Source organism: Chlamydotis macqueenii, chromosome 8 (assembly GCF_036417535.1).
Source record: "Chlamydotis macqueenii isolate bChlMac1 chromosome 8, bChlMac1.mat, whole genome shotgun sequence".
Taxonomy (NCBI): domain Eukaryota; kingdom Metazoa; phylum Chordata; class Aves; order Otidiformes; family Otididae; genus Chlamydotis; species Chlamydotis macqueenii.
Genome location: NC_141563.1, coordinates 451,013 through 464,202, shown reverse-complemented (window position 1 = coordinate 464,202; position 13,190 = coordinate 451,013). Strand labels below are relative to the sequence as shown.

Below are 13,190 nucleotides of genomic sequence, written 5' to 3'. Positions count from 1 at the left end.
GGTGTGTTCCAGGGCTTTGAGGACGCTGTCCCTGAAGATCCAAGAAGGACTCAGAGCCCCTTTGTTCTCCAGGACAGTCCAAGGAGATCCTCACCTAAGTGAAACCAGCTCTCCTGCAGCCCTGCACGGTGATTCTGCTAGCTGTCCTGCTTCTCCACCATCTCACGGTTGTTGCAGCCATGGCTGCCCTCATCCTTCAAATCCCCAGCCAGATCCACCTTGTCTGTCAGTAGGAGACCAGCCATGCTCAGCTCATCCAGTCTCTGTGTCAAAATTCAATCTTCCACACCCTCCAGGAGTCACCTGGCTTGACGTCCCAGCAGACTGTGGGGTGGTTCAACCAACCACGAAATTGAGGACCTGTGACCATGAGGCTTCCTCCAAGGCAAGGCTCTGTGCACGCCAGCCTCCACTGTGCCCAGCGCTCACCTCCACCTCCTCACCCGCCTGCCTGCCTTCCTGAGGAGCCCTTGCCATCATGGCTGCCCTCCCACCACTCCAGCTATCCCACCAGGGCTCTGCGGTCCCCGTGAGGGAGCACATTGCTGCCTGCCCAGCAGAAATGGAAGTGGCAGCGCTGGGCTGGTGAACAGACAGGAAAGGCAGGTAAAGGGGAAGGGTTCTGCAAGGCTGACTGAGAGGTTAGTCCTCTTGCCACAAGAGGCTGATCCAAGGAGCGACATCGTAGGTGGATTTTGAAGTCCCATTTTTGGCAACAGCCCAATTGGCCAGGTGCTGAGGCAGGCCCAGTGATGTTGCCCAGAGTGCCAGAAAACCCACCCAGCAGTGCTGAGAGCTGGGGAGAAGGGAGACGCAGAGGAAGGTGCAGAGGCCATGGCTGGGAGGTGGACTGGGAGGCCATTTCTACTGCAGCAACCTGACTGACTTGCAGGAGGGCAGATACTGTGACATCATCGAGCACATCCCAAAGCCCAGTGCGACAAAGTTGACCTCTCAGGCAGAGGAGAGGGGTAGAGGTAGGAAAGTCTACGTGGTTGCTTGTGATGTTACTTCATGACAGCACTGTGATTGGCCAGGAGCCAGCAGGTGTCATGAGATCATCATGGGAAGATGGGAAGACTGCAGACAGATGGAGACACCTGTACATGACATGGAAACTATGGGTCACGACATCAGATATTATGGGATGTGACAGACAACAGTGTGAGACGGGACCAGAAGTGTGGGCAGCACCGTGAGTCCCAGCTGGGTCTCACAGCTGGGTGCAGACATGAGAAGTGGCCAAACTGCACAGAGGGGAGCTTTGGGGACATTCTGGGCAGCCAAGTCTGGCTAGGCCATCAGTGCCTGGGGAAGCCATCAATGATGCCAATGAAGTCCCAGAGGACCTCGGCAATAGTGTCCCCATGATCAAATTTGGGTGCAGATGGAGAAAACCTGAGATCATTGAGGAAAACCTAATTGCTGAGGGTTATATACTTGGGAAAAGGCTGGCACAGAGAAAGGGAGGGATCAGTCTGGGTAGTGGAATAAAAAGCCTATGGAATAGGGTGGAGGAGGGGATTCAGGGGGCCAGCTGCACGTGGGGAGGCGGCTGGTCAGTGCTGGTCTGGCCACACCCTGTGTCTGATCACCGTGGTCTGGCTTGCTTATGATACCGGTTTCAGGTGGGACAGAGTTAATGATTGCATACTGGTTTGTATGGGGCTCTGATTTAGATTTTTGCTGAGAACGGTGCTGATAACACATCGATGTTTAAGTCGCTGCTGAGCAGCGCTTGCACAGTGCCAAGGCCTTTTCTGCTTCTCCCTGTTGTGGTTTTGTTAGTGAGGCGGGGCCTAAGGTGGCAGCTTCTGTGAAAACTGCTAGAAGTTGCTCCTTTTTGTTCAGTGGACTCGGCCGGGCCTAGGGCGGACCTGCTGCTGGCCAAGGCCAAGCCGATTGGTAGCAGAATGCTCCGTGATAACGCCTCTGTGATAACGTATTTAAGAAGGGGAAAACAAAAAAAAAAGAGAGAAGAGAAGATGTGAAGAAGCTGAGTGGGGGCAGAGGCACACAGGGAGAGGTGCAGGCCTCATGGGCCTTGCAGGCCTCACCCTCTGGCCTCTCGCCAGGTGCCCGACTGGGCCTGATTTGGCCCGGCCCAGCTCCAAGAAGTGCAGAGGAGATGAGCCGGATGATGTGAAGAGATTGAGAGGCGTCTGCCAGCCTGTTGTGAAGAACTTTTCTTGTGAGACGAACGGCTGCAGACGCCAAGGTCAGTGAAGAAGGAGGGGGAGGAGTAATGCGGCTCCTGGCCAAGATTCCCCTGCACCCTGTGGTGACAACCATGGTGGAGCAGGTTGTCCCCCTGCAGCCCATGGAGGTCCACGGAGGAGCAGAGATCCACTTGGAGTCCGTGAAGGACCCCACACTGGCAGAGGTGGATGCCTGAAGGCAGCTGTGGCCCGTGGAGGGCCCGCTGGGGCAGCCGTTCTGGAGAGACTGCACTCCGTGGAAGAGATGACCCATGCCGGAGCAGTTTCAGGAAGGACTGTGGCGTATGGGTGGGACCCCAGGATGGAACAGGGGAGGAATGTGAGGAGTTCTTCCCCCGACCATGAAGCAGCAGCGTAAAACAACGCGTGATGAACTGACCGCAACCCCCATTCCCTCTTCCCCCCTGTGCCGCTCGGGGGCGGAAGGTGGTAGAGATAATGTTAAGCTTGGGAAGAGGGAGGGGTGGATGGAGCTTATCTTGTTCTCTGTCTCATTCTCCTGCTGGTTTTAGTAATAAATGAATAGTTTTCCCCATGTGGAGTCTGCTTTGCCCGTGATGGTAACTTTAAGGATTTCTCCCTGGCTGCACCTCAAACCTCGAGCCGTTTTTCCTTATATTATCTCCCCCTATTCTCTTGGAGGGTGGGGGGGAGTGAGAGAGAGACTGCATATTCTGGTGCCAATCGGGGCTGAACTACGACGCTCCCGCTGCCACACCAGCGCGTAGGCTGGGGGTGCACAAGAGGTTGGGAGGGGACACAGCTGGGACAGCTGACCCCAACCAACCAACGGGACATTCCACACCATGGGAAACTGTGCTCAGCATAAGTGCTGAGGGAAGAAGGAGGAAGAGGAGACATTCCAAGTTATGGTGTTTGTCTTCCCAAGTAACTGCTGTGCGTGATAGAGCCCGGCTTTCCTGGAGACGGCTGAACGTCTGCCTGCCGGTGGGAAGCAGGGAATTTACTCCTCCTGTACTTTACTTGCATGTGCAGCTTTGCCTTACTTTTAAAATTTTCTTTATTTCAACCAATGAGTATTTTCACTTTTACCTTTCTGAGTCTCTCCCCCATCCTGCTGTTGCGTGGAGTGAGCAAGGACTGGGTAGGGGCTTAGATGTTTGCTGGGTTTACCGCCCACACCTGGCCATCCCTTCCCCAGTGGCAATGCTTTTCTTATTCTGTACCCTCCTTTGGAGTGTCTGAGATGGTTGCTGCTCTATTTTCTACCTTGGGCAGGAAATCCATGAAATAAGTGCTCCTTGCCCTTACCTGTAGCATCATGCAATTGTTCACGTTGCTATCGTGATATCAGACATCTGCCCACATACCAAAACATCTCAGCCTGTGCCTTGCAGTGTTGCCCAAGGAGAAGGGATTCAGCTCAGGCTGAAGGTGATAATTCCATCATTGGAACCAAAAATCTCACCCTTCTTCATTTCTTGTCTTCTCAAAACCTGAGCAAGTGATGGTAAAAAAGGATGCAATGAGAGGGGGTCATCACTGCTTTTTCAGTGCATTCAGAGCTGAATTTTGTCCTAATATGTACGGTTTATTTCAGGTTAATCTTGCTACCAAGTGTGATTTTTGGAAAGCGTTCAGTTAGTGTGTGCTCCTCTTTTTGAGCACTAAAGACTGTCTAGAAAACCATCAATAAACATACATAGCTGTACTACAGACATCTGTGGAGAACAGGTGAATTTTAGTTATGAAGATTATGTGTTCAGGAGTGCAACACCTCCCAGTGATGTGAGGGAACTGATGAGGAAGACACAGGAAGACACTGGTCTCTGTCTTTTCATGCCCCCAGCACTGCAAGGAGATAAAATCTAGGGTGAAAATAACCCATTATAGTGTTGCAGTATTCTGTAGCGGCATCATACCATAGCTGTATGATGTCATAGTTGTACTACAGCAGGAGCCACCCAAAGAAAGTGGAGGATGAACCTGTAAGGAACCAGACATTGCAGTGGTGATCCAACTTGATTTGGTTTCGCCACCAAACATCCAATACACCACACCATCTTACCTGTCCTGAATGACCATTGCAACACATGGAGCCAAGGTCATGGACTAAATGAACTAATGGACATTTGAAAAGGCATGGCCGTCGACTGTTTTTTTACTCATCTACTCATCCATCCATCGAAACAGTAATGTCCTAACACTGAGGCAAGGATATGCTGAGGAATGGTGTTGAAAACCCTAGAAAGATTTTGAGGAGGCTGCGCAGCAAGCTCTCTGGCCTGGACTTCAGGAGGGCAGACTTTGGCCTCTTCAGGGACCTGATGGGTAAAGTGCAATGGGATACAGCCCTGGAGGGAAGAGGGGCCCAGGACAGGTGGTTGATATTCGAGGAGCACCTCCTCCAATCTCAAGAGCGATGCATTTCAATGAAGAGTAAGTCAGGTAAAAATGCCAAGAGGCCTGCGTGGATGAACAAGGAGCTCCTGGAAAATCAAGAAAAAAGCCTCCAGAGGGTGGAAGTGAGGACAGGTAACCTGGGAGGATTACAGAGAGGCTGTGCGAATGGCCAGGGATCGGGTGAGGCAGGCTAAAGCCCTGACGGAATTGAATCTGGCCAGAGATATCAAGGGCAACAAGAAAAGCTTCTATAGGTATGTCGGGGACAAAAGCAGGTCCAAGGAGAATGTAGGCCCCCTCCGAAAGGAAATGAGTGATCTTGTTACCCGGGACATGGAGAAGACTCAGGTGCTCAATGACTTTTTTGGCTCAGTCTTTGCTCTTGTCATGCCACCCAACTTGCATAAGGCAAAAGCAGGGACTGGGAGAATGAAGAACCGGCCACTGCAGCAGCTCCTTTTCCCTTTACCGCTCCCCCCCCCCCCCCCCCCGGCCACATCATGAAACTGAAGATTAAGGGAAGCACCTTCTCTTCCAGGTAGCCCCTGCCTGGACATTCCTCTTGAAACATCCCCTTGGGAATGCCCTGGGGGGTGATCTGGAGCTGTGAGCAGCCCTGGGCCATGCAGTGCTTGACTGAAAGCAGAAAGACCTTGTCCTGCCCTGCTGAGGGTGGCTCCTTCCACCCACAGCTTCTCCCCACAGCAGCGCTGGGAGCTCCCCCGGCAGGCTGAGTGCTGACCGTGACAGAGTCCCTGCCCCAGCACACAGCCCCCGGGCTGCAGGGACCCTGCTCTGAAGGACAGCCCTGGGCACCCCTGCCTGCACACCCGCCTGCACACTCCTGCAGCCATCCCTGGGATGAGGGACCCATCGTGCCCTGTCCCTCTGATGGTGCAGCAAGCAGTCCCAACTCTGGAGCATCAATTTCTCCTCCACATCAGAAAAGCCAGGAGAGCCATACTGACAGGTCTTATAAGCTGTGACGTGTGTCAGGTCTAGGAGACTCTTCCAGGACCTCATCTGCATTGCTCTGCAGTCAGAGACTCAACGTGCTGAGGGCTGTGAGCATTTCTGCCCTGGTGAGCTCTGTGCATTCTTCAGTTTAGCCCTTTTCCTTTGGGTGACCCCACTTTTTGTGGAAGTTTTCTAAACCTCCATTCACATTCCACCCCAAGGCACCCAGTGACCCAGAGATGCACTCTGCTCTCCTGGTGAGTTCAGATCCCCTCTCAGAAGGTCGAGCATCTCTGACCAGCCCTGTCCTATGTGACAGAGCCTCAAGCAGGTGCCTTTACTTCCTTGTTCAGGATCCCCAGAGGCATTCTGCACGCAGTAAAGTGAAAGATCAGTCCAGTCCCGACCCCTTACGCTTCCACCCGTGTCTTTGTCCCGGTAAGTCAATGCAGCACCCAAGCACAGCAGCAGGGCGGCCTTTTAGCCTGCAATTCCCTGAGTGTATTCTGCACACCGGTTTGGAAAGAAGAGCTCAACCTTCACACACTGCACTGAGGAAATCCGCTTGTTTTGCAGACATGTCATTAAGGAGGCTGGCGTTAGCTTAGTGATCAACTCATTTACAGAAGACCTTTGGGCCAGAAAGACCGAGTATATTTTCTTGAGAAACAGGAGGAAACATTTCAGAACAAACATAATTATAACCAGTACAATGCCCAAAGAACAAAAGTAGCCTGAGATAGATAAAAGAAAAATTGTGGGGCGAGATGGGCAGCTTATTGCTGCTGAAATATTACTTTTAGAATCAGGTTCTTCAGGGAATCCTTGATTTCCCTGTTCCTCATGCTGTAGATGAGGGGGTTCACTGCTGGAGGTACCAATGCGTATACAACTGCCACGAGCAGATCCAGGGATGGGGAGGAGATGGAGGGAGGCTTCAGGTAGGCAAACATGCCAGTGCCGATAAGCAGGGAGACCACGGCCAGGTGAGGGAGGCACGTGGAAAAGGCTTTGTGCCATCCCTGCTCAGAGGGGATCCTCAGCACGGCCCTGAAGATCTGCACATAGGACACAACAATGAACACAAAACAGCCAAGCACTAAACAAAGACTAACACCAAGAAGCCCAACTTCCCTGAGGTAGTAGTGTGAGCAGGAGAGCTTGAGGATCTGGGGGATTTCACAGAAGAACTGGTCCACAGCATTGCCCTGGCAGAGTGGCAGTGAAAAGGTGTTGACTGTGTGCAGGACAGCGTTAAGAAACCCACTGCCCCAGGCAGCTGCTGCCATGTGGACACAAGCTCTGCTGCCCAGGAGGCTCCCGAAGTGCAGGGGTTTGCAGATGGCAACGTAGCGATCATAGGCCATGACAGTGAGAAGACCACACTCTGCTCCAAGCAAGAAGGTAAACAGAAAGAGCTGGGAAGCACATCCCAAGTAGCAGATGGCTCTAGTGTCCCACAAGGAATTGGCCATGGCTTTGGGGACAGTAGCAGAAATGGACCCCAAGTCAAGTAAAGACAGGTTGAGGAGGAAGAAGTACATGGGGGTGTGGAGGCGGTGGTCGCAGGCTATGGCAGTGACGATGAGGCCGTTGGCCAGGAGGGCAGCCAGGTAGATGCCCAGGAAGAGCCAGAAGTGCAAGAGCTGCAGCTCCCGCGTGTCTGCGAAGGCCAGGAGGAGGAACTGGGTGATGGAGCTGTAGTTCGACATTTGGTCCCTCTGGGTATGGCTATCTGTTGAGAAGCAAAAGGCACTCCTGTGTTAGGTCAGACTTCTCTGAGCAAAGCGTATCACACGTCTCATAGCAACCCTGCACTCAGACTCTTTTCAGGAAGATCGCCCTGCAGCTCCCTCACCTGAGCTCTGGGCTTTGCTGGCTGAGAGGACCATCGGGAGGAGGGCCTCTGTAACAGGCCCCTGAGGAATTCCTCTGGCTGTGCAGCGAGAGGGAACTAGGATAGCGGGGTGATCTCCAATTAAATGTACTCGTGTGCTGTCAAAGGGCTTTTCGACATCGTTGTCCGCAATTTCCCCAACCGCAGAACAGAGCTGAGGGGGTTTTCTTGTGTTTATTTTGTTCCAGTTGCACCTGCCACATTTAGGAGTGGTTTTGGACAGTTGATGTCCCTGGCATTTCTCGTGCACTCCACGTGAAATCCTGTGGGTCCTGAGAGGCAAAGGGACTGTCCCTCAGTGCAGAGGGAGGAGAGCGGCTCTGCCCATCAGTCCTGGTCTCAGCTGTCCTGCGCTGGCAGGCTGGAGCTGGAGGATGATCACACTCAGGGGTTCCCCTGGAAAGAAACTGGGCACTGCTGAGAGCAGGGAGACCCAGGTTCAGAGAGCAGATTGACAGACTCCTCGCCTTTTCTCAGGGTGCCTGAGGAGGATCTCCTTCCTCCCCTCCCACACTGGGACACAGAGGGGTTGTTACAGTTGCCCCATAAAGCTGCTCGACAGCATTTCCATGGCCTTAACACCGAGGTGTCTTCTCCATGGGAATCCTAGGTAGCACACAGAGACTATGGGAGACTGGATAAGTCCTGAGGTAGAGCTGAAGCTGTGAGAAGCCCTGACCCATGCAGCACTCTCTTGAGAGCAGAAGGACCCTGTCCTACCCTGCTGGAGGTCACTACATCCACTGAGATCTTCCCCTAGCAGAGCTGTGGGGAGATCCTTGGACAGTCGGAACACTGATGCTGCCAGACAGCAGAGTCCCTGCCCCAGCACAAAATCCTGTGTGGTGCAGGGACCCTGCTCTGAAGGACAGCCCTGGGCACCCCTGCCTGCACACCCACCTGCACACCCCTGCAGTCATTCCTGGAAGAAGAGAGACATCACATGCAGTACTCTGATGGTGCAGCAGGGAAGCCCTGCTCTGCAGTGTGTCCTCCTGCTCCATGCCAGAAAAGCCAGGAGAGTCATCGTAATAGGTCCTACTGACTCTGCTGTGTGCCAGGTCTAGGAGACACTTCCAGGAATGCAACCGCATTGCCCTGCAGCCTAAGACTTACCATGTCAATGGCTGTGAAGATTTCTCCCCAGGTGAGCTCTGAGCTGCCCTCCCAGCCCAGACTGCTAATAATGTCTCTCTCAAGTCCCTCCTCTCCCCTCGCTGCCTGCAGGCGGAGCCCTCAGCCCTGCTGCGCTTGTCAGAGGAGCTGCTCCTGGGCAGAGCTGCCTCTCTGCAGCACTGCCCGCTTGCCATCAGCTCCCTCCATGCCAGGAGCCCAGCCCAGCCCAGCAGCAGAGGCCCAGCCCAAGGCAGCACTTTCTCTGTCCCCTCGGGGCTCCCTCCAGGTGTCCCTGGGGCTGCAGGGGAACCTGCTGCCAAACAGCCTGCAGCCACCACTGGGGTTTTGCTCCCGCACCTGGGGAGGGACACTTCCTTCCAGTAGTTTAATTTCATATTTCAGAGAAATAATGAGGCTTAAGAATCATCTTCTCTTGTCCCATCATCAGGCAGGACACACGGACAGTGATGGGGAGTCATCTCTGTTGCATCTCCTACTGATTCACCTGAGTCAATTTGGGCATCTCCTTCTGGGACTGTAGTCCTGGGGTCAGAAGGGGACTCAGCTCTCTCCCACACCTGCCACAAACACACTGGAGGTTGGATTCCTCTTCCCTCAGTTCAGGTGTTGATGAAAGAGGCACCTGCATGTGAGCTCCTTGTCCCAGCTTCCATGGTAATCAGTGGAGATGGAGGCCAGGAGTGAGCTCTGCAGAGGCCAATGGCTGGTGACAGTTGTTTGGTTTGGTGACAGATCAAAGATATGTGCAGGCTGACACAGAGACAGGACAACATCTAGGGGCATCTTCTTTGCGGCTCTGGGGAATTCCCTTTGGCCACTGAAATGACAGCTAATGCCCAAATTAGGGGCAAATGAACCCGTCCCTACTCATGATGCTCAAGGTGGCCCATGGAGGTGTTCATCCGACAGAATGGAGTCATGTGCCATAGGGAGAGCTCAGTCTCTCTCTTCCTCTTCTCCACCGGTTGGATTTACTAAATCTTTCCTGACGACACTGGCAGTTCTCTCATGTCCGCACCCACGTTGTGTTCCGGAATTCCAGGCATCTCTACTCCAATAATGTTCAAATCCAGGCCCACAGAGCCACGTGAGATTGCAGGGCTGGCAGGGACAGCACAGGACCTCCAGAAGGGCATTTCCCATTCGGGGTGGGTGCGTTACAGACACCCTGGACAGCATCGCAGAGAGTGCGATTTGGTGACTTTGTGCATTGAGCGCTGCCATCAGTCAGAGGCATCGGCCGTCAGATGCCGTAGCAGAGGCAAGGTCAGTCCCTTCCTCTTCCCAGCAGCTGCAGACATTGCGTGCACACAGAGTGTATCACACTGGGATGGTTACTCACCCCCATGGCCATACAGCCAGGGAACACACCAATCACTTCCACACTGTGCCTGGTACGTCTTGTCTTCAGAGACAGCATCCTCCAAGCACAGCCATGGTTCCTATCCAAACTCAGCTGGAACTCCAAAGGGAATTCAAGGGCACCAAGAGGAGCTGTTAGTACTTCAGGAAGAGTTAGAGAAGAGGCAGAGATAATGTGGGACCACTGCTAAATTTAGTAAGAGCAGGTGCAGACAGATCTCTGTGTCCCCTCCGCCCCAGTTAGCACCAGCAACTTCTCCCAGGCCTTTGAGCTTTGAGGCAGGACTCTGGATGGGAAAGGGGAAGAGCCAGGGGTGGATGGGGATCGAGCCAGGGGTTACTTGAGCAAATGGCACCCTTGTTAGACCATGGGTCCAGAGGGGCTGCATCCAAGGGTGCTGAGAGAGTGGTTTTCAGCAGGAGGTGCTGGTCTGTTATGATCCCAGTAAGAAAGGACCCAGTTAGACTCCGTGAGGTATCTTTTGAAATTGCACAGATAATCTCACCTCCCTTTAAATGCCCAGAACCTCAAGCGGTGTAGCATCAAATGGGCCTTCAATGCAAATGCCACATACGATGCAGACTAGACAGTCTCCTGGTCTGGTCAGCCAAGCTACTCGAGGATTTTGTTGCAAGGAAGCATCTCTGTTCATAATTGCTACCATCAAAAAGAAATGCTTTCATGAGATCTTCCTGCTGCAGGGTTAAAGGTGAGGCCACACAGGAGGCATCACGGTTGGTACTGAGTGAGAGCTGCCTGCAGGGTCTCCTGTGCAAAATACCACAGCAGCTACCTCAGAAATACCAATGGAGTTGACAAAACCAGAAATGCACGGCCAATGGATAAAGATTATCAGAGCAGGCTGTTCATTTGGGAGAGTGATAGGACAGTAGCAGAGAAGAACTTGTGCGGGAGGAGTAGAAAGGGAAGCAGAAGATGTGAGCAGGGCTGTTTGGGAGTACCTGTGTAGCAGCCCTGCACTTGATGTGAGTGATTTCTGTGGTCAAGGAGAACCTGAGAGCTTTCCCTGATTGGAAAACATGAAGAGGAAGGAAGGACAGCATCATTCAGGCTGGAAGGGATCTCAGGAGGCATCTCAACCAACCCCGTGCTCAGAGCAGGGCCAGACCAGATTGCTCAGGGCTTTATCCAAACATTTGTGGTGATTTTGTGTTTCTCCCTCTCTGCAGCCTGGCCCTCTCTTGTTTCAGCCGATGGCCTCTTGTCCTTGTGTCTTGTATCATGGACATAAGCCTGACTCAGTCTTCCTGGGAACGGTGCCACACTGCTGCATGTTCTGATCACGACCTTCCTGTCTCCAGGCTGGACGAACCCAGCTCCCTCAACCTCTCCTCACTGGCAAAGTGCTCCAGCCCTTGACCATCTTGGAGGCTAAACCTGCTACAGCCTGCTCGCATCTTTTCTGTACTGGGACCTGAAATCCAGATGCAGTATCCCGGAGAATCCCTTCCCTCCATCTCCTGGCCGTGACCCTGGCCACACAGCCCAGGATGCTGGTGGCCTCCCTTGCTGCCAGGGCACACGGCTGCCTCCTGTCCAGCTCCCTGCCCACCAAGACCTTTCCCACAGGGCTGCTCCCAGCCAGGCAGCCCCCAGCCTGTGACATCACCACGGTGAGTCCCCTGCAGGGGCCATTTGTCCTTCTGGGGATCCATGAGGCTCCTACGAACACGTGCTGGAGGTGGAGGGGGATGTCAGTAGCACCCTGTGTCCTCCGCCCTCCAGGAGATCCTTAGAGGTCTGTGGCCTCTCTGTGCCATTCTTACTCTGTTGGGGATGGATCTCAGAACAAGTCGTCACCACAGTTTCATTTATTTTGCTTAAATATACAGTGAGCCTGGCTCCACATTTACACGAAATCTCTGGATCGTATCAGACAAGTGGATACTTAAGTAGGAGGGAATTAATAGGAAAAATTATTTGTAGACAACACCATCACACGTGGAAAAATAGTAAATAAATATAAAGAAGGAAAGACAGGAATGGGGTTTCATGATATACGCTGGGAATAATTTGGAGGAAAGATGGCAGAAAAACATCCAGTCTTCAATTTCCTCAGGGCATCCTTGAGCTCCTGGTTCCTCATGCTGTAGATGAGGGGGTTCACTGCTGGAGGCACCACCGAATACAGAACTGCCATCACCACATCCAGGAGTGGAGAGGAGACAGAGGGAGGCTTCAGGTAGGCAAACATGGCAGTGCTGACAAACAGGGAGACCACGGCTAGGTGAGGGAGACACATAGAAAAGGCTCTGTGCCTTCCCTGCTCAGAGGGGATCCTCAGCACAGCCCTGAAGATCTGCACATAGGACAGAAAAATGAATACAAAACAGCCAAAGAATAAACAAATACTAACCACAAGGACTCCAATTTCCCTGAGGTAGGAGTGTGAGCAGGAGAGCTTGAGGATCTGGGGCACTTCACAGAAGAACTGGTCAACAGCATTGCCCTGGCAGAATGGCAGTGAAAATGTATTGGCCGTGTGCACGACAGCGTGTAAAAGCCCACCACCCCAGGCAGCTGCTGCCATGTGGACACAAGCTCTGCTGCCCAGGAGGGTCCCATAGTGCAGGGGTTTGCAGATGGCAATGTAGTGGTCGTAGGCCATGACGGTGAGGAGAGCAGACTCTGCACCCAATAAGAAGAATATAAAGAAGATCTGTGCAGCACATCTGTCCTGGTTTTCGCAGGGATGGAGTTAATTTTTCCTCTCAGTAGCTGGTATGTTTTGGATTTTGTGTGTGAAGAATGTTCATAAACACCCTGATGATACCAGTTGTTGTGAATGAGACCAAGGACACCGTCCTGCTTTCCAAGTCTCGCTAATTTGCAGATGCAGGAAGCTGGGAGAAAGACAGACAGCATAATTGATCCAAACTGGCCAAAGAGAGTATTCCATGCCATAAACGTCATGCTCAGTATATAAGTGGGGGCAGGAGAGGGTGGGTATCTGCCTTCCTGGCATCCATCCTTCCTGCTTGTTTTTGCTGGCATCGTTCCCTCTACCTTGCTGGCTCCCTTTTGCTCCTTTGCTTGCTGCTCGGTTTTGTTTCCGTGATCGCTGCTCGGGACGGGCTGTATCGGTCATTGGGACATCGGGTGGTGAGAAAACACATATTGTTCACTTTGTATATTTTTAATATCTTTATATTCTGTTATTATTGTAGTTTTCCCTTTTATTTTAGTAAATTGTCTTCATCTCAACCCACGAGTTCTCCTTCCTTCCCAATTC

At 52.7% G+C, this 13,190-nt stretch overlaps 2 protein-coding genes across 2 annotated transcripts; both read right to left on the bottom strand.

The window, feature by feature from the left end:
- Positions 1-6,316: 6,316 nt before the first annotated feature.
- Positions 6,317-7,252, bottom strand: LOC147599775 (olfactory receptor 14A16-like). Its single transcript, XM_086753543.1, has one exon. The coding sequence runs from the start codon at positions 7,250-7,252 to the stop codon at positions 6,317-6,319; it is 936 nt and encodes a 311-aa protein (XP_086609669.1).
- A 4,696-nt stretch (positions 7,253-11,948) lies between these two features.
- On the bottom strand, positions 11,949-12,566 carry LOC147599774 (olfactory receptor 14A16-like). The gene has a single exon (XM_086753542.1). The coding sequence runs from the start codon at positions 12,564-12,566 to the stop codon at positions 11,949-11,951; it is 618 nt and encodes a 205-aa protein (XP_086609668.1).
- Positions 12,567-13,190: the final 624 nt, after the last annotated feature.

What these genes read in the sequence shown, in the direction of transcription:
- LOC147599774 (XM_086753542.1), bottom strand. Translation starts at nt 12,566, where the DNA reads ATGGCCTACGACCACTACATTGCCATCTGCAAACCCCTGCACTATGGG.
- LOC147599775 (XM_086753543.1), bottom strand. Translation starts at nt 7,252, where the DNA reads ATGTCGAACTACAGCTCCATCACCCAGTTCCTCCTCCTGGCCTTCGCA.